Source organism: Danio rerio, chromosome 5, assembly GCF_052040795.2.
Source record: "Danio rerio strain M-AB ecotype USA chromosome 5, GRCz13ab, whole genome shotgun sequence".
Lineage (NCBI taxonomy): Eukaryota > Metazoa > Chordata > Actinopteri > Cypriniformes > Danionidae > Danio > Danio rerio.
In genome coordinates, this window is record NC_141025.1 from 23182362 (window position 1) to 23210347 (window position 27986).

Consider the following 27986-nt stretch of genomic DNA (forward strand, 5'->3'; position numbering starts at 1 on the left):
TCATGATCTATCATTATCGGGGGCAAAATACCATGATAATACCGTATCGTATTACTGTACCTAAATGTCTAACTACTTATTTCACTTTTATCTTCACTACTTATTTCACTTTTATATTCACTTTCCAAATTCAAGCACCTGCTGAAGCCGTATTCATATCGAAATATGTCTCGCAAAAAATCTATATTTCAATGTCAGATTTTTTCAGTATCATGCAGACCTAGTATATAGTATATAGTTTTATTGAGGTCAAAAGGTCAAAACACTTTTGGAGAGAAGAAAAAATGTTACATTTTTAGTTTAGATGTAAATACTATTATTAAACTATTCTTAATTGCTTCTTTGTGTTATTGAGTGAAATGTCATTGTTCTGTGTCCGTGTGTGAGGGCTACTGAATAAAGGCTGGGTGATTGTTCTAATAATAGTGTCAGAGAACCTTTGGTGGGTTCACTGTGTAGACCACACCCATTGCATACACACACACACACACACACACACCCTGACCAGGCAGAACTACAGATTTTTAGTTCCTGTTTCATGAAGCCATGAACTATTTTTATCCTGAATCCTTCTCAGGATTGAGCGAGTCCCTCAACTGACCGATATACTGTTCCAAACTTACTGCTACACTCATACAAACACACACACAAACTTGCCATTACTCAAAGCAAGCAAGAGCTAGATTGAGAGAGAGCGACGAGTGAGAGTTTTGCTGGAAGTTGTGTAGGCTATGATATGAACTCTCCCAGACGCAGAGAAGAGGAAAGAGCAGAAATGTTGTACAGTTGTTGGGAAATTTATGCTTGTTCTTTCTCTGTTCCAACTGGATGATGTAAGCTTGTGAAACTGCAGAAGTAGAATTTATTCACACGTGCAAAAGACTAAAATCAAATCAATCACCTCATACTAGAGTCAATCCTAGAGTGCTGATTAGTTGCCAAAGGAAGCACATTTAATTTCAGACACGCACATAAAACACACCTGGGTTTGAAACGTGCTGTTTCACAATACAGTACAGTCATTTCATACCTTGCCCTGGTTTCACAATCTCAATCTTTTTTGAGAATAATACCTAATGGTCAGTAATAACAATCTAAAGCAGGGGTGCTCAAACTTTTTCTTATAAAGGGCCAAAAACATAAACAATCCCATTTATAACACTGTAGAGTTTAATGTTGAATACACTAGTCGAGCTGCCCCATGCCTTTACCTTGATTTGCTAAACAATATCTTGTGCATTTTCTTCTGTCCACTGTCCACTTTCATCTTTCCATCTGTCAATATTTCAACTGACAATGTTCTAACTGACAATATTTCTATTTTAAAAGTCTGATTCATATACAACATTTAATTAAAACAACATTTTTGGTAGCTCCTCAATTAAACAAAGAAATTTAAGGGAAATTACATTAAATTATATCTCTGTCGAAGACGTTCACCCCAACCAACTCCCCAACACTCTTCCTCTCTTTTCAGTTTGGGCCAAATTAAAGGTTACCATGGGCCAACTTTGTCAATAAAAATGATGGTGAAAATATATAGATGAACTGGATCAGTGACAAACCCCCATCCTTTAAAGGGTGCCACAATATTGTTAGAGAAATGATTCCCTTAGAATTCCTTACCCGTGTCATTCAGATGTCCGCTGTGGCTTTTCATTAAGTTTGGACTCCTTACTTGTATTTTATTGATGTTTCTTTAAGCTGCATTTTGATTTATGCTATGTCATAATTGATTTTATGCAGTTTATTTTACTATTATTTTATCTTTATATATTTTAATTTAGTTTATTTTCATTCATTCAATCATTTTCTTTTCGGCTTTATTAATCTGGGGTAGCCACAGCAGAATGAACCGCCTTTGTTTATTTATTTACTTATTATTAGTATTATTAATATTATTGCTATTATTTATGAATGTATGTGTGTGTGTGTATCCATCCATCCATCCATCCGTCCGTCCGTCCGTCCATCCATCCGTCCATATATCTATTCTGTTTTTCTTTAGCATGGCATTGTTAAAATGGGCATTTTCTGTTAGTTTGTTTCAATGTGTTTTGTGATTAATAGATAATGTTAATAAAAAGATGCAATAAAAAACTAAAAAACTAAAATGATGGTACTTAAACTCACTTCAGTTCTTATCCTGACAGCTTCATAGTGCTGTAATGCATTAAAGGTAAAAGCAAAAGTCTGTAATTTACTTTGATTAAATTTCTTAATGGTAGTGTAAATTAAAAACACTTTTTACTCACTCTACTGTGAACCTGCTTCTCTCCTGCCCCTCTTTGACACTGCTGAAATGGCAATGCGTTCTTGAGGTCACGTTAAGTGCTAATGCTAACTGTATCCAAATGAAACAAACAATAATTATCTATGTATAAAAATCTACACCTGCATCCTTTAAATGCAGTTTTGATATAAGGCCAGCTTCAGATTGCCTGAGGTTTTAAAGCAGTCAGGCAGAAAATGTACTCACAAGCAAAATTTTCACACTCCTCCTAGGATATTTCCTTACTGTGTGAAATAAGTCTTTTTTGCCTCTTCAGAAATTCTGTGTAAGGACACCTGTGAGCCCCTAAAGTTACATCCAAACACAGAGCAGACATGCAGGATTGCTTCAGATATGTAAGGCACAATTTTAACTGCTTTGTTATCTGTTTAAAAAGAGGCGTGAGGAGGGAATAGTTTGCTTGGAAATGGGCAATGTTAAGAACTAGCTGGTTACACTTAAACATTCAACCATGCCAGTTATGTCACATAAATACTCGTATAGTTTATAAAAACATGCTGCATGCTTTCATTTCAACTTGTCTGAGCTGACAGACACAGCAAAATTCTAATTATTGACACAAATGACACATGAATGATTATTCCTCCCGTTAAATCAAATATTAGCGGTTTACCCGACTCTGGCCAACAGTTCTTTGCCGATCTTGTTTGCCATTCTTTCCTGTCCACTGTCCTGACAAAAAAATCCATCCATCCATCCATCCATCCATCCATCCATCCATCCATCCATCCATCCATCCATCCATCCATCCATCCATCCATCCATCCATCCATCCATCCATCCATCCATCCATCCATCCATCCATCCATCCATCCATCCATCCATCCATCCATCCATCCATCCATCCATCCATCCATCCATCCATCCATCCATCCATCCATCCATCCATCCATCCATCCATCCATCCATCCCTGTTGGATTTGTCCAGACTTTGCTGAAATTTTTGTGAAACAAGCCAGAATTAGTGGAGTCTAAAACTAATAGCAAAGTAAATCTAACAAAATGTATTAAGCGGATGATGTTGAGATTTAGGGAATTTGCAGTTAAACTTAATTTAGTATTTTGATCAAACTAATAGTATTTAGCTCATAGTCACCGAAATTATATTCTTGTGCCAATATGGCAAACAGTCATGTAAACACATTAATCAGATTATTATAGATCTCAATGTTAATTCAGCCAAAACCAAGCTTTCCCTAAACGTTTTCTTTTTTTCTTTTAATCTTTTAATTTTTTTTATCCAGAGATGGCACAAAGAAAATGATACTGAATGTTAGTTACAGTAGAATTGCAATGTTCAACATGGCACCATTGTTTTACATCTGCAGCTTTGCATGAGTTACCTCAGAGAACATTCTGTACTCCATTGAGTGTTTAGCTTTTAGGTGCCATATCAAATTGGCAGTACTGAATGAAGCTCTGTTGAGACCACCTCACAATAGGCTGGCTTTACACACACACATACATACATACATTAGATGCTGCTGTTGTACTGCCCTCATATTTTCATGCAGCAAACAGTTTAGTTATGCATTCCTGTTACAACTTGTGCTCTCTGTTTTTGACATCTGTGTGAGAGTATTGTAATGTAAAGCATTGGGCTTTACATACAGTCTGTTAAAGGTGCAGTAGGTAATCTACCAAAATTCTAACCGTTAGCATAATTTGCCTTAAAAACACAATCCCTGCCCTGCCGTTTAAAGCCACGCCACCTGAAATCCAGAACACGCACTGTAAAGATGACAGTAGGCAAACCCACTAGATCATGTCATTCATGTCAAAACTTTTTAGTACTTTATAAAACTACAACTCTGAATATTTATATCAAGCACTTTTTCAGTTGTGTAGCAAGCAAAACTTGTCATAATGTTCAATATTTCTTGCATGCAAGCATCACTGGTCTCATTCTTTACTTTATGCTTACTGTATGCTTAGTGATTGGCTGGTGGGGTGCAGGAATTGCACTTATTACTAAGCCATATTTACATGCTATTTCAGACCGAATATTCAGAGTAGCATAGTAAACAATATAGGGAGCGCATCACAGGTTAACACTGTTCAAAAATGAACAAGTGTGAATATCAAAATAAACTTCACTTCAGTAAAGCAGGCTATAGGCGGAATAGTGCTATTTATCCATGTTTTGTTATTAAACTAAATAAAATTTACATTATCAATGCTGTAAAAGGTCTCTTATGAAATTGAAAATAGTCACATTAATCTTTTGCCAGAAGATTTCAGTGGCTGAACAACACTTCTGTGCATATAACCCATTCGTAACATAACACAATCTACATCAGCTTTGGGGGATTAAAAAAGTTTTAAAACATAACATTATCTGTCTTGAAGAAGTACTTTAGCCATGGTGTCATCTTTCCTCCAAAAGTGCAAAAGTAACTCCAATATTGAATCAGGATTTCAAAGTTTTGATTCAGCATTTGTGTAACCACTGGCGCAATCTCATGTGCACGTGCATGCAAATGTCAGATCTGTCTGTGTGAACAGATGTGCACAGATGTAAAATTCTAAATTTGTTGACAGACAGTTTGGGCTACTTATCAGAATTATGAGAATTATTGACCCGACAATTAACTGGATGAAATTTTTTTGTTTTTGTTTTATGCCTTACCCAAAGTATAAAAACGTATACAGTTGAAGTCAGAACTATTAGCCCCCCCTTTGAATTTCTATTGCTTTTTAAAAATATTTCTCAAATTATGTTTAACAGAGCAAGAAAATTTTTACAGTATGTCTGATAATATTTTTTTCTTCTGAAGAAAGTCTAATTTGTTTTATCTCAGATAGAATAAAAGGATTTTTCAAATTTTTTTTAAACACCATTTTTAAGGACAAAATTATTAGCCCCTTTAAGCAATATTTTTTTCGATAGTCTACAGAACAAACCATCATTATACAATAACTTGCCTAATTACCCTAACCTGCCTGGTTAACCTAATTAACCCAGTCAAGCCTTTAAATGTCACTTTAAGCTGTATAGAAGTGTCTTGAAGAATATCTAGTCAAGTATTGTTTACTGTCATCATGGCAACGATAAAATAAATCAGTTATAAGAAATGAGTTATTAAAACTATTATGTTTAGAAATGTGCTGAAAAAATCTTCTCTCTATTAAACAGGGGGTCTAATAATTCTGACTTCAACTGTAAATACATTCAGATCATTTACTTTATTCATTATCATTGTAATGTGAAGATACTTTAAACCAGCACAACAAAACATGTTCTGAAGACAATCCCCTACTGCACCTTTAAGAAAATACCTTTATTGACCATATTACTGATATTTGTGAGCTCTTCCCGTATTTGTGAAATATTGGATTTCCTTATTTGGAAACTGCATATTGATTGGTTTAGCCCAGTATTCATGATCAAAGATATTGTAATGGCCATGATGCAATGTTTATAACTATGCAAGAACACAAGAAATTTAATATACTGAAATATTTGCAGAAAATATATGTGAAATCAAAATAAATTCAAAGGGAAAAAAATGTATATATTCATGAGTATGTATAGGTCAAATATTATTAGCCTTATAGGCTTAACTGACTTTATAGTGTGACCGTATATGCCATAGTGACCAAAAGTTGAAGCCAACAAACTTTTGAAGTCATGTAGAATAAAGTGAAATATAAGCTGTTTTTTTGCTGAAAGTATTGGTCTCTACTAAAGCTGTAACATCTCTTTGGCACTTCTTTTTATCACAATCTTTAACAGGAATCAGCGCCATTGACTATAAGAAAGTTGATGTCTTCAAGTGATAGCTCACCCAAAAATGTATTCTTTTATCATTTTCTCACCCTCCTTTTGGTCCAAACCTGAGTGTCTTTCTTTTTGAGGACAAAATAAGTTATTTAGAACAATGTTTAACTGATTTAACTTCCAATGCATTTATGGAGGTCAACGTATATGACTTTTCAGCATTAATCTGAATATCTTCTTTTGTTTTCAACAGTAAATGTAAGATGTAAGTAAATGGTGAGTGAGTTTCTTTTATGAGTATACTGTCTCTTTAAGAGTCTCAGAATGGACACTGGCCTGCCTCACAGGCAGCTGCTAGATAAAGCATGGCATTATGGGATAGCTGAGCTGAGCTGTAGGTGTGTGCCTAAACTAAGCTATTTATCTCTCTCAGACACACACACACACACACACACACACACACACACACACACACACACACACACGCTCGCAAGTGATGCAGTTAAATGATTTAGTCCTGTAGAAAAGCTTTTGTGGACCCTGTCGGTCAGGCTAAAATAGTTTTTTTTTCCCATACAGATGTCCAATTTTCATTAATTAAAAAAAACATTTTGTAAAAATGTATAGAGCTGAAATTTCAGTTTTCTGTTATTTGTATGGTTAAGTGAATGGAAATGTACAGATTTCTATGAATGATCTGTTATTATTAGGAGGTGTGTTGTGATTAATTGTCTAGTAGGAGTAGGAAGTGATGGACATCTCCATGGTTGCTGGAGGAGTGTAGATCTGCATCCTGTGAGCTGGAGAAAAAGAGACAGCGAGAGAAGAGAGACAGGGCATATCTTTTTCCATTTGTCCCTCTTGCTGTTTCCTTCTATTGTTTTTATCTTATCCAGACTTCCAGAGCACAATCAATCATGTTAAAATAGCAAGGCACACTTTGGAGCACAGATTTACCACACACACACACACACACACACACACACACAGTGCACATATTATCATGCGCCCTCACAAATCTAAACACACACACGGGTACAATATGTATCGAAAGCATTTGTGTTGCTGTACATTCTATCATCTTGTTAAGTTTGACTTCACGTGAAGCGGCTTCCGAGCCCAAGCGCTATATCAAACTGGATGGGGAGACTCAACAAATGGTAATAAAAAGTGCTGTAATACTTTCAAAAATCACAAACTATATATATATATATATATATATATATATATATATATATATATATATATATATATATATATATATATATATATATATATATATATATCAATTAATATCAGATGGCCAAAAAGTGATAAATTTTTTATAAATTATTAAAATTTTGGTATTTGTGATGCAGCAATTGTGTACACAATGATTTTTTTTATAAAATTCACTTTAATGTGTGATGGGACTAAAAAAGTTGTCAAAGGAGTATTTTCTCAATTCAATGAGTAGCGGCTTGGACTTGGAAACAGTATTCCATACACCACTGATACATTACAAGTAGATTGTTCAAAATAGTCAAATCTGGGAAAGCATTGCTTTATGCTCAGCGAGGTTGAATTTAAAAGCTATAAGTGAATTTAATAAGCTTTTAAGCTGCAATATTTCATCTTTTAATCATTTATAAAATTAAATTTATTCCACTGACTGAACTGCTCCATCCTTCAGTGTCACGGGATGCATCTACGATGATCTTAACATGATGATTTGGTGCTCAAGAAGCATGTTTTACCCTATTTTTATTTAATTATGAAAGAACAGCACTTATTTGAAATGTGAATCTTAATGCAAAATTATTTTAAAAATTTCTGTCGCTTAACTATATCGAAAAAGAGTTATTTTGTACCAAAAAAATCATTTGAATTCTTGAATGTCTGTTTGTGTTTGCTCTGCAGACCTGTAGCTAGCCTGTTGAAATGGGTGGTACCTTTTTGCAGATATTTGCCTCATTTTCTTTTTAATTATGAGATTTAAATACTGTATTTAGGTCACATTTTAAGCACTATTTTTAGCTGGGTTAGCTAAGTTAGCTAGTTAGGTAATATCAATATGGGTTGCATTTGGTGCTTCACGCTTTTTTATTGGTCATGTTTTCTTTCAAGAATAAGGTCCAAGATTTGAATAAAATGTACTTGTCAGATGTTTTCTCTATTTAAAAAGAGTAGTGAAAGATGACTTTGCTTATGTCAGATGTTTTCGTGCACAGCTGCATGTTGGACTCAAATAATTGTTTGCATTGGCCAAAACTGATTAACTGAAGTGGATTCCACTTCGTCTTAAAGCCTTTTTCGATGGGTCATTTTTGCCATTTATGATGGCATATCAGTCAAAATAGGACAAATTAGCATATGAATGGGACAAATTCTGGACCTTTGTCAGTGAAGGGTGGGTCTTCCGAACCTCTCCTGGCTACAGGCCTGATCTGTGTACACTGAAAAAAATATGATTCCCTGGATTTGCTAAATTTAAGTTAAGTGGTTGTAAACAGTTTATTTGGGCTGAGTTTAAACAAACAAATGAAGTTGAATATTACTAAATTTAATTAGTTTAAATTCAACCAATAAAATTTGTTTGCAGACAGCATTTTTTTTCAGTGTACTGCATCTTTGTTGGTGTTTTCTCTCTTTTACTTCCTTCATTCATTCATTGACATTTAATATTATTTATTTGTTGATTTTCAGATCAGTGTTCGTGTGACTACAATGGATGCCGAGCTGGAGTTTGCCATCCAACCCAGCACCACAGGGAAACAGTTATTTGACCAGGTTTGTGTGTGGCCTCTTTTTTTCTTCTTCTTCTTTGTAGCCGTGCCCTTGTTCAATAACCTCCTAAATACAGCTATATATTAAATGTGTTCTGCTGTTTAATTTTTGCTGCGAACAGACAAACAGTTTGGCAGTGAAGGCCATGTCAGAGAAGCTGTGTGTGCATGTTTAGTTTAAGAACTGGAAATCCTTCTTGTGGAGGATTTCACTCTCCCTCCACCCTTCCTCTTTCTGACTCTGCTTCTACCTCGGCCTGTAATTCTGTACAGTCCCATCTTCCTCACTCTTAGTCACTGTGACCGTCACGTTCATGAAGTCGCTCTTTCTGAGACTCGATAATAGGCGGCTTTGTTCTTGAGCAACCTTTAATTTCTCATACAAACACACACGCTCATGCAGACCTACACACAGCCTTCATTCTTCAGGCAGTTGTGTAGGTTTTAGAGTCACGTTTGTTTCCGACAGGGCAGTCTTCAGTTTGAGCTGAGAGTTCAGGGTTAGAAGGACTGAACTTGTCATTCATTTTACAATACTTCTGATTAGGGCTGTGCAATTTGGGGAAAATATCCAATTATGATTGTATTTTATTTATTTATTTATTTATTTTTGTAATCAATTAATTAATCATTTTTTTGACCGATATTGCGATTTCAATTTGATTTGTGATTTTATTTTGTAGTCAAGCATCAGCTCAATAACCTGTATCGTAGCTTCTTCTTAAATGCAGTGAGTGTTAGTTAAGATATTAACTTACTTAAACATTTATTCAAATTTAAAAAAAATATTTAATAAATATTTTTTTTTTCTCTAGAGCAAACAGTAAGCATAAATTAAACGACATTACCTTCCTGTAAACAAGTTGAACTCAATTTATGGAGATAGTAGTGATGGGTCATTCTTAAACAACTCATTCATTTTGAAAGAATCTTCAATATGACTCGGGAACTACGAGTCCACTTAGGGAGTGATTAGTTCATCTGTGCGTGCGCACATTTGTGCAGGTGGTATTGTTCATTTCAAGTCTTTTGAGTCGTTCATCGCGAAAAGGCAGAAACCAATCATTTGCGTTTAGAGCTGGAAAGAGAATTGGTCCGTTCAACTCTCGAGTCCTCTATCAGGTCTGAGTCATTTGTTCATCGCGGGCCAATCATATACGTTAAGAGCCGGAAAGAGAATTGTTCCCTTCATCTCTCGAGTCCTCAGGTTTGAGTCATTATTTTACGTGATGAACGAACGACTCAAGAACCATAAGACTCGAAAGGTGAAAGGTAATCATCATGGCTCCTATCAGCTCAGATTGTGTACATTGCTTAAGATTATATGTGGCTGTCAGTGTAACGTGAACGAACCACTGACATTTGAAGACATGAAGAGGTGAGCTGAGCAAAGGGACAAAAATACCTTCATAGATAAAAAGAGCAGGGAAACATTGAATTCATATTTTCTCCATTTTATAGTATTCTATTTATGACTTATTTGTTGTGTGATCAAGCTTTTGGGCTAGTTGTAGATTGTGTTTTGAAGCAATTTGTAACATTTTATTAATATTTTGGCAAATTGAACCAAATGAACGAAATGACTCGAAAAAAGATTCGTTCATCTTGATGAACAAGACTCAAAGATCAGAGTAAAATGATCCGAACTTCCCATTACTAGGAGATAGTGTAGCTTATTATATAAACAAAAAATAATAATTCTAAAAATAAAGAGCACTCCGCAAACTAATATGGCTGATAAGAGCCTTTCTGTAGCTTACATCATTTTAAACTAAATAATTATCACAGATGCTACACAAAATATCATGACATTAAGTGTACAGCTGTGGTACTCCAAAATGGCTAAAATAGGTGCGAGACGGAAGTGTGTATCTCCTATCCTGCATTAAGAATTTTATTTATTTATTTTTATTTTTTTTTAAATCCCTCTTTGGTCACTGCATCATAAAGCACCGTGTCTTGCATTACTGCTGGGTAGGGTTGCACCAGCTGTTTGTAAGTTCTTTCTTAAAATGGAAGGTAAAGTCCACACTAGGGGCTTTGTAACTACTAGCTAGTTTGCAGTGATGGAAAGAATGCTGAAAAATCATACTTCAGTACTATTACTTGATTAAAAATGCAGTGTGAGTAAAAGCATCTGTTGTATTTATTACTCTATTGCCCAGCAGGCACACAACGTAATAAGATGTTAATATTGGGTTAGATTTAGGTTGTAATATCATTGTCTATCCATCATCTAATGACAACATTATTTTGATGTCCTAATAACGATGTCAAATGACGTTGTTTCAGGTTGTGTTGGAAAGTGACCAAAATCCAACATGGAGCAAACATCTTAAACCAACGTCATGTTGACGTCAAATACTGACATTTATTCTAGCTCACGGGCAGCTAGCTCTCTGCAACTCTCACATGGTTACCCACTGAAGCTAAGGAGGGCTGCGCCCGGTCAGTACCTGGATGGGAGACCACATGGGAAAGCTAGGTTGCTGCCAGAAGTGGTGTTAGTGAGGCCAGCAGGGGCGCCCAACCTGCGGTCTGTGTGGGTCCTAATGCCCCAGTATAGTGACGGGGACTCTATACTGCTCAGTGAGTGCCGTCTTTCGGATGAGACGTTAAACCGAGGTCCTGACTCGTTAAAAATCCCAGGATGTCCTTCGAAAAAGAGTAGGGGTTTCACCCCGGCATCCTGGCCAAATCTGCCCACTGGCCTCTGTCCATCATGGCCTCCTAACCCTCCCAATATCATAATTGGTTTCATGACTCTGTCTCCTTACCACCAATTAGCTGGTGTGCGGTCTGGCGAAAAATGGCTGTCGTCGTGTCATCCAGGATGCTGCACACTGGTGGTGGATGAGGAGATCTTCCCCCCCCCTCCCCCTTTAATGTGTAAAGTGCTTTGAGTGCCCAGAAAAGTGCTATATAAATGTAATTATTATTATTATTATTATTATTCAGGTATGGCAACTAAAATCGTGTGTCTGATAGACGTCATAGTGGTAACATCCACACTACGTCAAGTTGTATTAGACGTTGATATTTGGTTGCTTTTAGGTTGGAAGTTGGAGATTGACGTGGGCCTGATGTTGGGTTCTGCCGTCAACCCAATTTTCTTTCCAAACAAAATGCATCATCCCCATATGACGTTAGGGTACAACGTCAATCTAGTGTCATGTTGACGTCTTGGGTCTTTAGGCCATTTCGGTCATCATACAGTAAACATCTGCCATCTTCTCATCAGTGAGATGCATCTAAACCAGGGGTCACCAACCCTGTTCCTGGAGAACTACCTTCCTGCAGATTTTAGTTGCAACCCTGACCAAACACACCTGTCTGTAATTATCAAGTGCTGCTTTAGGTACTATTATTTGGTTCAGGTGTGTTTGATCAGGGTTGGGACTGAATTCTGCAGGAAGGTAGCTCTCCAGGAACAGGGTTGGCGACCCCTGATTTAAACAGTCTCTGGGTCAATGCGCGCACATCTTCTTGGACACTTTTAATGTTTCCAAACAGTTTGCAGCAATTATAAAGAATATTGATTATGATCTGATTTACTTCTATGTGCAATTTTCTTGGACAGGAATCACAGGATGGATTTTTCTAATCCCCCTCTACAGGAAAAATAAAGTAGTGACTGCAGGTTGAAGAAAAATAGTGGAGTAAAAGTACAGATACAGCTTTAAAAAAGTACCCAAGGAAAAGTAAAAAGATATTCATAAAACTACTTGGTAAATTACAATTTCTAAAAAACGACTCAAAGTAATTTAAGTATTTGAAATGTGTTATTTTACACCACTGCTAGTTTAGTTAAATTTGCTACATGTTAAAGCAAACCGTAGTTAGAAGGTTGTAAGCTCTCTGTAAAGCCATGCGTATAGTCGCATTGAATGACGTAATATCCAATAAGAAGCATTTAAATAGTTAAACTGCTTTAAAATGCATCTGAATATATAACTGTCATATGAAAATGAAATAACAAATTATGTCTTTTATAGTATATTACATTATAGTCAGTCACCACAGATAACAAAAAAAACCTGCATCGTGAGCTGTAAATACAGGCGATAAATACATATATATTTACATATATTTTTTCAATGAATAAAACTAATAAGTTACTCATTATTAGAGTTTAATCAAATAAAATACAAACTATAATATTAAAAAATGGTATTTTCAGGCAGGCATTGAGACAGATTAACAGTAAATAAAGGCATGTACGCTGCCTAGTGCTCAAATTTAATCTTTTTATACACTGCTAAATATTTACCCATTTGTTTACATTCTCTTCATTCCCAGACTTTCACAAGTTTGGCTCAGTAAGATTTTTTTTTTTAAGGCAGGTTTTACTTTTATTGAGCAAAGATGCATTCTTTGTACTGTCACAAAGTATTTCTCACAAGTAATTATTGTTATTTTTATTTTTTATTGAACATTTTTGATTTTGAACAAAGTCCGAGATCCACTCAACAAAAAAGTTACATGAAATAAAAACAATAATACCATAGGTACGAAATCAGGATTGAAACGTATCTGATACAGTCTCTCTAATATTAAATCAGCTTTTTTACTGGCACCATTTATTTTGGCTGTGGTGTATTTCAGGATAGATCAGTCAGAGATGGATCCAGCTGTATTTTCAGGATTGTTTTTTTTTTTTTTCCAGCAGCAGTCAGAACAAGTGACAGAATTCTTCTTTGCTTGATGGATAAGGACAGTGATGAATCATTCAGCATAAAAAAAAGCAATGGCACAAGTAATTTGATCAAAATATTAAGCTGCACAGCTGTTTTCAGAATTGATTTTTTTTTTCTGAGCAGCTTAGCATATTATCAGAGTGCAAATCAGCAGATTAAATTTTGAAAGGGCTGTGAACAGTAGAGTAATGAATGTTGTTAAATCTGCTTTACATCACAGGAATCTTTTACATTTAAAAATAGTTCAGCATAACAATTTCAATCATATTTTAACTGTTTTTATACTATAAAATGTAGACTTGGTGAGTATGAGAATCCTTTCATACTTTTACTCCTTTATCTATAACATGTTTATATTGTTTATATTATATTATATTGCATATTCCTACAAAGTCTGGCTTGAGAGTTTGAGTTAAAGCAGTAAACTATCAGAAACTGTCAGAATATAAAAGTCTGAAATTGCATCCACAAGTGCTAATACTGAGCCATTTGACTCTATTGTCTGAGTGACCAGTCATTTCTGAAAAGCCCCAGTCTTTGTTGTACTTTTTTATTCTGTGGTTGTTTTGAATATAAGTGAATGTGTGTCCTGGTAGTGTGTGTCCAATTTCCTGGCAATTGTTCTGATCACACAGCATGACTAAAAGAGTTTTACTGTACCTGTTGCGTTTTGTCTTTTTCCACATTTTCTCATCATCACTTTCTCATTTCCTTTTTGTCTCTGCTTGCGCCATTTTCAGAGATGATACGCTCTGACTGGTTTAGTAGTTATGTGCCAATATTTCACAACATTTTTCACTGCTCTCTGCCTCAAACACACACACATACACACACATACATACACACACACACACACACACACACACACACACAAACACACACACACACACACACACACACACACACACACACACACACACACACCCTCTGCTCTTGACCGGGAGTAATGTGTGTCTTTTCTGTGTCTGTCATCACTTTCACAGTATCTCTATAATTTCCTTATATTCCTGCTTTTTAAAGCTAAATTCACACTGAAGTGGTTTATTTACTGAACATGTTGCCTCCAGGTGGCACTGTCAACTGCTGCTTTTTAATTAATAAATAATTTATTATTTTAATATATATATATAATATTTTTTTACTTATTCATTCATTCATTTACTTATTTTTTTATTGTAATGATTATTTAATTTTTTTTCTAATGTCACCTTAGACAGATAGACAGTTCATTTTTTAGTAAGCTCTCTAAATAAAACACTTGACAAACACATGTATAAATGCATTGCAGAAAGTTGAGCAACAGTGCACTAAACTTTCAAATATATATTATATATATTCTGTTTATTTCATTATGTAAGGAATACATGTCTGTTTTATAGGTGGTGAAAACCATTGGGCTGAGGGAGGTGTGGTTTTTTGGTCTTCAGTATCAGGACACCAAAGGTTTTTCCACCTGGCTTAAACTCAACAAGAAGGTTTGTGCATGCATTCATATACCTGATTTTTAGTATCTACTCTGTATCTATTTTTGTACTTTTTAGTATTTTTTTGTGTATAATTTCAGTAGTTCATCATGTAAAATTTATTATTTTAGTTTCTGTAATAATATTAATATCATTTCAATAAATAACAAAATCATTGTTTGTGATATTATGCAAAATAATGACAAATTTTTCGACCTCTGCAATCTTGATGTACTTAAAAAAAAGGTTTAACCATTTATTATTTTAAAATATTATGATTTATCAACATTAGCAAATGGAAAAAGTCTTTTCTATTTAAAATAACATCAATGCATAATCTTTATGTATATTAATAATTTAGGGGTTATTTTGCGTTAAAAGAAATTGCATTATTAGGAACACTTATTTCAGTGTTAATTCATTAAAGGTTTGATCATAGCCTCTTTAATGAAACTTTGCCTCCTCTTTAATCTCTTCTTCATTATCTTTGACAACAAAACCTATCAATAAACACTTTTAATAATAATAATTTGAATAACACTAATATGTTTAAATACTATAGTCATTTTACCAAGCAAGTGTCAAAAACTGTCACCAGAAAAGGACAGAGACAGAGAAAGGCAATGATTTATCTGTTAATTTGTTAATAAAAACCTAATTAATTAAATTAAATTCAGTATTTTATCTACTTGTATAATGTAGTAATGGATATAGCATATCCACATATTACAAAAACAACATTCATAACTGCAAATGTTTCCTTGGTACAAATTAAGACCTCATTGTTTTTGCCTGTCTTTTTTTTCTTTTTTTAATCAGTGGCACATTTGATGGAAAGGTATTGTCTGTTAATTTGTGCTGATGAAACAAGAGCTTAATGTGTTGTGAATACAATTTACATATAAGTTTAATTATCATGCCAGTTTGTTTGTCATTTCTTCATTATTATTGATTGACACATGAAATAAATTTTAAGAGCAAGTCACAATAAATGTCTTAGTGAAAAGCAATGAAAGGTCTGTTTATTTGTGCTGATGAAACTGATGCTGACAGGCACATGATGGTGTCAAAACAGAACAGTTTGTTTTAAGATGTTAATGGTAATCTTTAAAAAAAAAGCTGATTATATTCTGTGTTTTAGACACTGTTTTGCAAAAACTGTTATAGCATTAGTTTTCAGGCTTACATTTTTCTTAAAAGGAAGTGTGAATGATAAAAGGCAAATTAATTATTTTTTTAAAAACATGGATGTATTTTAAATCCTTTTGAAACTGTTATTAATTTTCAGTGTTATTCATTTTAGAAAGTTTTCCATTAATGGTTGTAGAATCTTGTATATAGCACAGTTACAGCAAAATGTTCACAACAGCTAGTTTAATTCAAATCAATTGAATCATCGTCATGCCACCGTTTATTTATTTATTTTTCCCCCCTTCATTATCATTAAGACAAAAGAAACATCCTATTAATGAACACTTTCATCAATGCTGTTGACAATATTTCTTCAATTAGCACCTCCTAGTCAATCTGAATATGCCCGATTTTTCTAGTAACCCTTAAGAATAATTTGTACCTGGTGCCTATCAAAGACCATGTCAAAGGTAAGAAATGTCTGTTAATTTGTACTGAAGAAACAACTGATGAATGCTGACAGGCAGAGGATGGAATCAACCTAAGAGATAATTTTTTAAGAACAAGAAATATTTAATGAGGTTTGAAAATCCTTTGGAAACGGTCTCAAAGAAAGTGGCCTTAATAAAATCTGACCATCAAAGGTGGTGAAAGGTCTTTTAAATTTGTGCTAAAGAAGCAAAAGATGGATGCTGACAGACAGGAGGAATAAATGAACGCCAGACTGAAAGTGATTCTCGTTGGTTCCTCATTTAGGTTACGGCTCAAGACGTCCGCAAGGAGAGTCCTTTGCTGTTTAAATTCAGAGCAAAGTTTTACCCAGAAGACGTTTCTGAGGAACTGATTCAGGAGGCCACTCAAAGACTCTTCTTCCTTCAGGTGTGTTTGCATACGCTGTCTCAGATATATTATCAAAGAACGCAGGTCAAATGGAAGCAGATGGAAATGAATGCAGGGTCTTGAATAGTGATGCATCTGGTGGACAGTGAAGGAATTGTACAGTATTTGCATTATTGGTTCGTTTCAGGTTAAAGAGGGCATCCTGAATGACGATATCTACTGCCCTCCTGAGACTGCGGTTTTGCTGGCCTCTTATGCTGTACAGGCCAAATATGCAGACTACAACAAAGATGCCCACACTCCTGGATACTTGTCCAATGAGAAGCTGCTCCCACAGAGGTGTGCATATGCAGATATTGTTGTAGCAGTGAAAACACATTGAGGAAGCATGGATAACTGTTTTCTAATATGAAGCGTTTCTTCTAAATTAGATTTTTTTAAAGTATCATTAAATGTGAAAGGAAATGATTGAAAATTGTGATATTTATAAATCATAATAGACAGTGTTGTGGTTGCTGAAATAAAACAACACATTTTTGTGTAGAATTAAATGCAAAGTTTTAATTGTGTTAATATGAACATGAAAAACAAAAAATAAATGAAATATATACAGTGCTCAGCATATATAAGTACACCCCTCACAAATCTCTCTTTTAAATTCACATTTTCTATATTAAGCTATACAATTTTATGATTGTGCATGTACATTAGATTAGTCAGTACTGAAGCCAAATCTGGAGTTTATCTAACAAAATAACTTAAGATAATGCTCCAAAAACAAGTACACCCTAATTTATGTTATAGAAAAATATTAAATACAAATTCAAAAAATATAGAAAATTTTAGTTGAAATTTTGTAGGTTGTAATTTTTTAAATATTTTGCTTGAATTTAATTGTATTATGTTTCAATTTCTAAATATGTTTGGTGACTAAAATATTATTTTAATAAATATATCTGTTTAATAAATCTGTTTTGTTCAAATGCACCAAAATACATTGCGTATATGCACTGAGAAATGAAGAAATATAATTATTTTCGAAATGGGGTGTAATCCAGTATGCTGAGCACTGTAAATATTATTAAAAATGTCAACAATATTAATATGAATGTTTTTAATATTCAAAAAGACTTTTGTCAGGGATGTTCCTGAACAATAATAAAAGGCATATTTCTGCTCAAAGGTGTAGTTTTTAATCAGTTAACATCATTTTGTATTAATCAGTTGTTATTTTAGAGAAGGTATCAGTGTGAGATGTTTAATTTGGACGTGTGTGCATGTGTGTAATCTCTCCTCTGCAGAGTTCTGGAGCAGCACAAGCTGAATAAGGAGCAATGGGAGGAAAGAATTCAGGTCTGGCACGAGGAGCACAAGGGCATGTTGAGGTACAGACAATGGAATGTGCTCTTGCTATTTTTCTGTTTTATCGCTAGCTGCAGTGACCCTGTCAATCACACGCACACAGACACACACCAGACAGCCTGATAATGCATATCTGTGCGTTTCAGAGAGGACTCAATGATGGAGTATCTGAAGATAGCTCAGGATCTGGAGATGTATGGTGTGAATTACTTCAGTATTAAGAATAAGAAGGGATCAGAGCTGTGGCTTGGTGTGGATGCTCTGGGACTCAACATCTACGAGCAGAATGACAAGTACTGATACATTTTACATTTATCAACCTAATATGAATGGGCATGAAACAAAGCATGTCACAAATGTATTTGGTAGCATATATTAACAAATTAACATATACAGTTGAAGTCAGAATTAGTAGCCCCTGAATTGTTAGCCTCTGTTAAACAGAAATTGGGGAAAAAATAAACAGAGAGATTTTTTCCCAACACATTTCTAAACATAATAGTTTTAATAACTTGTTTCTAATAAATGATTTATTTTATCTTTGTCATGATGACAGTAAATAATATTTGACTAGATATTTTTCAAGACACTTCTATACAGCTTGAAGTGACATTTAAAGGCTTAACTAGGTTAATTAGGCAGGTTTGGGTAATTAGGCAAGTATTTGTATAATGATGGTTTGTTCTTTAGACTATAGAAAAAACAAAACAGCTTAAAGGGGCTGATAATTTTGAACTTAAAATGGTGTTTAAAAATTAAAAACTGCTTTTTTTTCTAGCCTGCTTTTTTTTAAAAAATAAAGCAAATAAGATTTTCTCCTGACGAAAAATATTAACAGACATACTGTGAAAATATCCTCGCTCTGTTAAACATCATTTGGGAAATATTTAAAAAGAACAAGAAATTGAAGGAGGGCTAATAATTCTGACTTCAACTGTACAATATATTTTTAAAAAATGCATTAAGCAAGGATGCATTTGACTGATCAACAATGGTAAACTTTTGCATTGTTACAAAGTTTAGTTTCAAATCAATGCCGTAGTAAAACTTTATAATCAGTAATAAAAATAATCTATCAAGATTTTTACAAACCACTGTTTTCCACAAGGTTTTCTGATGGGATGTAATGGCTGCTGAAAATTCCTGTTTTTAGTTGCAGGAATAAAATTTTTTGTAATATGTAGAAATGTAATCTTATTTTAAATTTGTAATATTAATGCATTTTAATCTAATAAATGCAGTCTTCATAAGCAAAATGCCTAATTCAGACTAGCAGCAACTTTTGTAGGGATGCGACCTGCTGCAAATGCAGGTCTGTATAGGTATATACCGCACGATTGCAACAGGCCTCTGAGCAAGCTGAGATGACCACTCTTCTGGTGCTCGTATTGGCTGTTGCTCAAAGTTGCTCTTCATTTGCATAAAGTTTAAGTATTCTCAACTTTGTCGCATCGCATCGCATCGCATGACATGTCCACCTAGTCTCCAATGGTCGCTGTCGCTCAGCTAGACTGAGGTTGCCGGAAGTTGCTCACTCTCTATTGAAATGAACGGTTGCTTTGTTGCTGCGAGTTGCTTGTAGTGTGAATGAGGCTTAAGTAACAAAAACATTACAGACCCAATATTTTGAATGGCTACATAAATAATTTAATTAAAAAGTATAGCTTTTTTTGTTCATAACAATTATTGAATATGGTTTGATTTAATATTTTGAAGGGCGACAAGGTGGCGCAGTAGGTAGTGCTGTCGCCTCACTTCAAGAAGGTCGCTGGTTCGAGCCTCGGCTCGGTCGGTTGGCATTTTTGTGTGGAGTTTGCATGTTCTCCTCGCGTTTGCTTGGGTTGCGGTACAGGTGAATTGGGGAAGCTAAATTGTCCGTAGTGTATGTGTGAATGAGTGTGTGTGGATGTTTCCCAGTGATTGGTTGCAGCTGGAAGGGCATCTGCTGCGAGTGCTGGATAAGTTGGCGGTTCATTCTGCTGTGGCGACCCCAGATTAATAAAGGGACTAAGCCAAAAAGTAAATGAATGAATGAACATCTTAATTAACACTCCTTAATAATCATAAATCATAGTATAAAGCTGAATGAGATATTTCCTCAATGTTAGTAACATGGTCATGTTTAGCAGAACTTTTTTTAATACAAAACAATTATTTGAAATGCACAAGTATTGAAAGAGTCCATGTAAAGCAGAAACCTATTTTTGCCGGTTAAGCAGTTGCTTTCATTTAGATAAATACAACAACAACAACAACAAAAATGCATTTATTACTGTGCCAAAAAAAATTGACTCACCTTTCCTCTCTTTTTCAGGATGACACCTAAAATTGGTTTCCCCTGGAGTGAGATCAGGAACATTTCTTTCAACGATAAGAAATTTGTCATCAAACCCATTGATAAAAAAGCCCCGGTATGTCAAGCTCGATTTTCCAGCTGTCTGACTTATCACAGTTTCAATCCAATTTCTCTGTAAACAGACTTTAAAGAAGGGAAAGGCTGTAATTGTGAAGCCCTGGAGTGGTGTAATGTTTGATGATGTCATCTGAGGATGTTGAAATCAAAGTATACACCAGACTTTCCATTGAAGAAGCACGTTTCTCTTTGTGACATTTTATCAAAGACAAATACGAGTCTGGATGTGGACATGTCTGCTTATTTCTTTCTATTTTATCCCTCACTCCCTTAACTATATGTTTTGGCTTGGCTCCAAAACTCTGGGGTTTCATATGTAGGTAGTATTTTATGGCATCTTCAGAAGGATATTTTTTAATGTTCTCCCTCTTTCCCTTCAGGACTTTGTGTTCTATGCCCAGCGTTTACGCATTAATAAGAGGATTCTGGCTCTGTGCATGGGGAACCATGAGCTTTATATGAGACGCCGTAAACCAGACACCATCGAGGTCCAGCAGATGAAGGCACAGGCCAAGGAGGAAAAGAACCACAAGAAGATGGAAAGGTGAAGAAACTGTGTGCTATAGTAACACATTTTTTTAGGGGTGTAGCAAACGTGGGGAGATGTCCCCCTCACTTTTAGACACAGACCATTTAGGAACAGGTGATTAAAAATTATATAAACGTAAACTAACGGATCTCATTCAGCTGCCACCCCTCCCACACACAAACACACTTTTAAAATGTCCGCTACACCCCTGGATTTAATTGGTGGTGATTTGGATTCATTTAAGTGACTACGCTTTGATTTATGCTCTTCAAAGGTCTTCATTCAGATGTGGTTTTTCTTGTGTGTTATATTTATTACACCAATAGATGGCGACCCGATAATGTCATCCAAAATCAAATCATTCTTCCCCATTTATCACCTAATAGAAAAAGACTTTTTAAATGAAATGAGCAAAGATTTAATGTTTGCTTTTTTAATTAACACACTCCGTTCATTTTATGTTCATAAATGTTTAATATTATTTAAGACTTGCACAAAATCATTTGGTGAAGTCTTTATTTTCCATTATTTCCAGCAAATAAAAGCAGAAAATAATCATTTGTTCAATTCAAACATTTATTCAATAACTAATCGTTTAGAAAGGCCACATTTTTTGAAGGCACTTATCAGGCATATCATTTCAAATGCTTATACTTGTGTTTGCCTGTTCATGTGTGCAAGTTGATAAATGTATAGCTGTGCGTTTAGATTAGTTCATTGTGTAGCGGCCATCTCTGAACAATGCCAGGAAGGACACATTCATCTTGTCAAACATCTGTCTGTTTGTGTGTTTCTCCCCCTTTTTTTCTCTCACTGACACAAACATGCATTCTAATCTTACAGGGCATTGTTGGAGGATGAACGTAAAAAGAGAGAGCAGGCCGAAAAGGAGAAAGAGAAGATTGAAAAAGAAAAAGAGGAGCTGATGGAGAGACTCAGAGTAATCGAGGAGCAGACAAGAAAAGCTCAGCAAGGTAAGATCATGAACTTTGCATTTTAGAATGGAATTCTAATGTGTACTTTTTGTTTTTTCAACAAGTTTTACAGGTATATGTGCATGCTAATGCTCTAAAATCAAAATTGACTCTGTAGTAGTGATAGCTGATGCAAAACTGATATTTCGAGATTCTGACTAAAGTTAGATCACACTAATTTGTCATGATTTCTTTGACGTTGGGTGTCGTAGGGATTCCTAAATGACAAATGAACGTCATGACACAAGAATCAATCGTTTCTTCTCGCGTAATGTGGCATAGTTCATGATAACTGATACCATACCTGTGTTGCTCACAATACCATCGCAGAAAGTCCAGCATGTTTACATTTTTCTCATTTTCAAGTTCCGTGCAATAGATACTGTGCAATAGAATCACATAATTTCTCGGTTAAGTCAGCGGGTGCTGCTGTTAATGCTGGTCAGGTAATCAAAAAATAGGCTGCATCTTTAATTATGGGTGGGTCACAGGTGGATATGATCAATCATTGGTTATGCAAACTTTAACTACTTTCTTTAAAAGTCTTTTAAGCTATTTTATTGGACAGACTGACACAAAATGCTGACATCTTCATTCTCACAATGAGTTTCTGAGTTCTCTCAGAACAGAGTTGTTCCAACAGAGTTTGTCTGGGAATACATTGCAAAAGCATTTCCTGCTTATTTAAATTTGTCATTAATAGTGAAAACTGTTTAATATTGGCTTCTCTGAAACTGTGAATATTTCACATTAATTTTATTCAGGCTAGATTATTACAATTCATATTATGGTGCATATAGCGGACTTGTTTTGAAGCGCTTCACCTCAAATGTTATTCATATTCATCTTTATAGATAATTAACAAACAAAATAGACATTAAAATTAAGATGAATAAAATGATAGCGAACAAAATTCATTTAAAAAAGAAAAACATACTAATTATACTTTTGTTTGTGCCCCTCCTCTACTCAACTATACGGGTGGATGATTTGTTTCGCTCTTTGGAATATGGGGATTTAATGAATGCTTCACTGTGATTGTTGTATCACAAACCTCAGTTATATATTTGATAATTTTTTAATATGTCATTATTTTAAATATTATGTCTTTAGCATCTGATTTTTCCTTGCTGCTGCTGATGTGCTTTGCTTTTTTTTTTTTTTTTCTCACTCATGGCAAGTCCATGTCGTTAGGAATGCGCTTAAACAATGTAGTTATTAGTTGTCAGTAAGCATGAGTATTTACATAAGAAATAATGTTAAATATTGTTACAAACAACACTTGTGACTGCTTTGGGAAATAACACTGGTCATAGACATCACAGGATGACTGATAGAAAAGGAATGTGCACTCTGGCACATTTGATACCCACGACAAGATTAGATTTTATTAAGAAAAAATCACATAATCTGACACTGTGACTATCGTAACCGACTATAAAATTTGTGTGATCTGACCAGGGTTTAAGGCAATTCAAAGCATTGGGGCATTTCACAAAGTTTCATTCATGCCAAATCTGCCAAAACGAAATCTTAAAAAAAAAAAAAAAAGTCATACAATGTGGCCTTTTCTTTTATTAAAGTAAATTTTTCATAACCAAAATAACACACACATTCACTATTTCAGCTGTCAAAAAAACACACTGGCTGTTTTTCAATTCCAAGAACACAGAGAACGGACTTGTGTTCTTGTGAAGACCGGTCTTACCAAGTCACTTCGAAAGAACTCGGGGGACTGCGAGAACAGAGAACGCATCCTTTGAGAAATGAGATGCTGTGTTCTTCCTGCTGGTCACATGAGCTTTACGCGTTTTTAATGGAAAATGATTTGAACATTACAGCATTCATACAAGGATTTATTTGTTTTTTTTTCTTTTTTAATATACATGCACAAAAAACTTACAAATAAGCATAAAAATGTTAGCAAAAATTTCAGCAAATAAACACCCTTTCACAGTTTCATTTAGGGAAACTCCTGAGATAAATAAGTTATCTCTAAACTTAATAATAAATCTATATAAAATGCTGCACTTGCCACCTCCTTTATTCAGTAGCAATGACTTCTGGGACTTCTTGAGCGAGTTCAGTGCTTAAGTCAGCATCTGTGCACCCTCAATACCAAGAAGACATCCGGGAACTTTCAGGCATCCTTCATTTTTGCGGTCTTGAGATTTGGAACTGAACTTTGTCAGTTGATGATGATGTTACATGAGGACACAAGCATATTGAGAAACAGCCAAAATTTTTTAAATGTTTTATATGTAACTATAACTGCTTCACTTTTAATCTAAACCCAATGTGACATTATTCCAGCCAGGAACATTATCCATTCTGCTTAATCACTTGATGTTTTGCTTGTACAACATCTCTTGACCACTAGGTGTCTCTGTAGAAACATCTACAGGTCTCAAATATTTTGAATCCTCTACACATTTGCTAACAGTAAGCACAGTTAGCTTCTGAATTCCCTCAAATGCCTTAACTATATCTGACAGCTGACCTAAAAGAGAATTTATTTTAATACTCATGTGACAAGCTGTCTAATGTAGGTGTGCTTCATGACTCAGAAAACCATCAGGAGTTTAAACTCAAGGCTTAGATGCAGATGTGTTTGTTTGTTGCTGAAGTAACTGAGGCATGAGCTGTAATGACACACCACACTCCTCTTGAGTTGCAGCTCATTTGCATTTAAAGAGACGTATACAAAAACAGGCCTTTCCTTCAGATTAAAAGCTTAATTTCCAGCATGATATATTTAATGATCTTGAGGCATTTGAGCTGAAGCTTTGAAGAAATATTCAGAATACATCCGAGACTTGTTACATCTAACAGGACCCCTTTAATGATCGCTGATGTTAATCCGTTATATTTGTGTGCGCGCAGAGCTGGAGGAGCAGACCCGCAAGGCGCTGGAGTTAGAGCAGGAGCGTAAACGTGCTCAGGAGGAGGCTGAGCGTCTGGAGCGAGAGCGCCGTCTGGCAGAAGAGGCCAAATCGGCTCTGCTGCAGCAGTCGGAGAGCCAGATGAAGAACCAGGAGCATCTGGTCAGTTTACATGACAAACAAGCTATAGTTACCATGGCAGCACAGTTCTAGTCACTATGACAGCCTTACAACAACACTAATACAACCCCTGCAGTAACCGAAATACAGTTAGGAAGTTTCCATCATTCAACCACAGCAGGACACCCACAATTACATCTGTTTCCATGCAATTCTGAGTGTGTGTGTGTGTGTGTGTGTGTGTCTACAGGCAACTGAACTGGCAGAGTTGACCTCTAAGATCTCCCTGCTTGAAGATGCCAAAAAGAAGAAAGAGGATGAAGCATTAGAGTGGCAGACAAAGGTAAATGGTTACTTGTCAACAGGTGCCTCACAGCAGCTTACTGTAGAACATGCTAGCTAATGTCAGATCCATCCACACCATTATAAACGGGGCTCACCAGTGTGATGTCCAAAAATAGAAAACACAAAGCTCAGCAGAAAAGCTTGACATGTGACTCTGTAACAGACGCTGGTGTTGGGACAAAAATGGAAGGGATGAGATTTATTGCTTTTATCACCACCTGCTTATTCAAATGGAAGTAGAAATGATTCGATATATATATATATATATATATATATATATATATATATATATATATATATATATATATATATATATATATATATATATATATATAAATTTTTTTAATTGTTATAAATTTTCGTTTTTTATAGCAAATATTTATCATATATTATATAATTTTATTATTATCATTTTATTTATTTATTTATTTATTATTATTATTTTTATTATTTTAGCTCCATACACCAGCATAAATTATTTAAAATGATCAAGATGATCAAGAACTGCAGTCTGTCAGCTTTAATTTGAGGGTATTTACATCAAATCAGGTTAATGGTGTAGGAATTACAACAGTTTGCATATTTGACTCCCACTTGTAAAGGGACCAAAAGTAATGGGACAATTGGCATCTTAGCTGTTTTATGGCCAGGTGTGTGTTATTACCTTGTTTTACCAATTACAATGAGAAGATAAAAGGTCCAGAGTTCATTTCAAATGTGCTATTTGCTTTTGGATTCTGTTACTGTCAACTCTCAAGATGAGATCCAAAGAGCTGTCACAGTCAGCTGTCACTGTCAGTCAAGCAAGCCGTCATTAGGCTGAACAAACAAACAAACAAACAAAACAAACTCATTAGAGAGATTGCAAAAAACATCAGGTGTGGCCAAAACAACTGTTTGGAACATTCTTAAAAATACAGATTAAATTAATCGGACATTTATAATCTTACAAAATATTTACTTTTCAAATGAATGCTGTAATTGTTTATTCATCAATAAGTCTTGACAAGCTTTACCATTTTTTCCACAAAAAATATTAGGGAGTTGTTTAATAATTATATTATTATAACAGTTGTTTAATAATTATATTAGTGATTCCTAATAATGAATATTAGAAATGTTACTCCAGCAACAAATTTATTTAATGAGGTTTTTGAATTTATTCACTGATGCAGACTGAAGTAATTTACATAAAGTAAACCAAACGATTAGGCAAGGCAAGTTTATTAATATAGCACATTTCATAACTAGTGGCAATTCAAAGTGCTTTACATAAACCTGAATAAAAGAGACAAGTATAGAAAAATAAAAAGACAAATAATAAAAGTGTTTTTGAACAGATTAAAATGTGTTAAAACATTTTACAACATTAAAAAATGGAAAAGAAAGACATAATAGTTAGATCTGTTGGACGAGACGTAGCACAGTGCTCATTCAGTAAAGGCACAGCTAAACAGATCTGTTTTCAGTCTCGATGTGAACATGCCTAATGTTGGAGCACATCTGATCATTTCTGGAAGCTGATTCCAGCTGCGGGGGGTTGAGTAGCTGAAGGCAGATTCACCCTACTTTAACTGAACTCTTGGAATTTCTCATGCATTTGATCCTAAAGATCTGAGTGATCTGTTAGGTTTGTATTCAGTGAGCATATTTGTAATGTTTTGAGGTCCTAGGCCATTTAGTTATTTATAGACAAGTTAAAGTACTTTAAAAGCTATTCTGAATGTAATTGGGAGCCAGTGTAAAGAACTGGGAACAGGTGTGATGTGCTTGGATTTTCTGCTTCTGGTCAGAATCCTGGCTGCAACATTCTGGATGAGCTGCAACTGTCTTCAATTCACACTGCTGGTGATAAAAGCATGAACAAGTTTCTCTAAGTCCTCACTGAAAACAAAGCATCGAATTCTTGCAATGTTTTTAAGATGATCGTTTGCTGATTTACTTACTGCTTTGACATGAATACTAAAACCCATATCTGACTCCAAATAACACCAAGATTCTTAACCTTATTTTTTGTTGTTTGACCCTTAGATGAGGTTCTCAAGGTGAATGCGTACCTTGGTTCTCTGTTCCCAAATGCAATGACTTTAGTTTTCTCTTTAATTATCATAGTATGAATTTCTGATATAATGCTTTGTGTCTCTTCCAGGCCACTATGGTGCAAGAGGACCTGGAGAAGACTAAAGAGGAGCTGAAGAACAAAGTCATGTCATCCCATGTCACAGAGCCAGTGCATGGAGAAAATGACAACGATGAGGGTGACGAGAGCAGCGCAGAAGCCTCTGCAGAACTGACCTCCGCAGCCGCCTATAAGGACAGGAGCGAGGAGGAGCGCATGACGGAAGCCGAGAAGAACGAACGAGTGCAGAAGCATCTGCTGGTGAGAGTTACTTTAGAGCACACAACACATTTATGTTGGATTAAGCATTCCTTTTTAGAATGTTCAAGCTG

At 35.0% G+C, this 27986-nt stretch overlaps 1 protein-coding gene and 1 long non-coding RNA gene across 2 annotated transcripts in view; both read left to right on the top strand.

Annotated features, from left to right (window-relative positions):
• LOC147843941 (uncharacterized) overlaps window positions 1-27986 on the top strand; it is a 560137-nt gene that overhangs the window by 87725 nt on the left and 444426 nt on the right. The window lies entirely within an intron of this gene.
• The window catches only part of msna (moesin a), a 40841-nt gene that overhangs the window by 9630 nt on the left and 3225 nt on the right, over window positions 1-27986 (top strand). The window contains 12 exon segments of the mRNA NM_001004296.1: window positions 8700-8783; window positions 14856-14951; window positions 16827-16949; window positions 17098-17249; window positions 18212-18295; window positions 18419-18565; window positions 20587-20683; window positions 21066-21229; window positions 22058-22188; window positions 25072-25232; window positions 25441-25533; window positions 27685-27915. Of these exon segments, the coding sequence (NP_001004296.1) occupies window positions 8700-8783; window positions 14856-14951; window positions 16827-16949; window positions 17098-17249; window positions 18212-18295; window positions 18419-18565; window positions 20587-20683; window positions 21066-21229; window positions 22058-22188; window positions 25072-25232; window positions 25441-25533; window positions 27685-27915 (1563 nt within the window).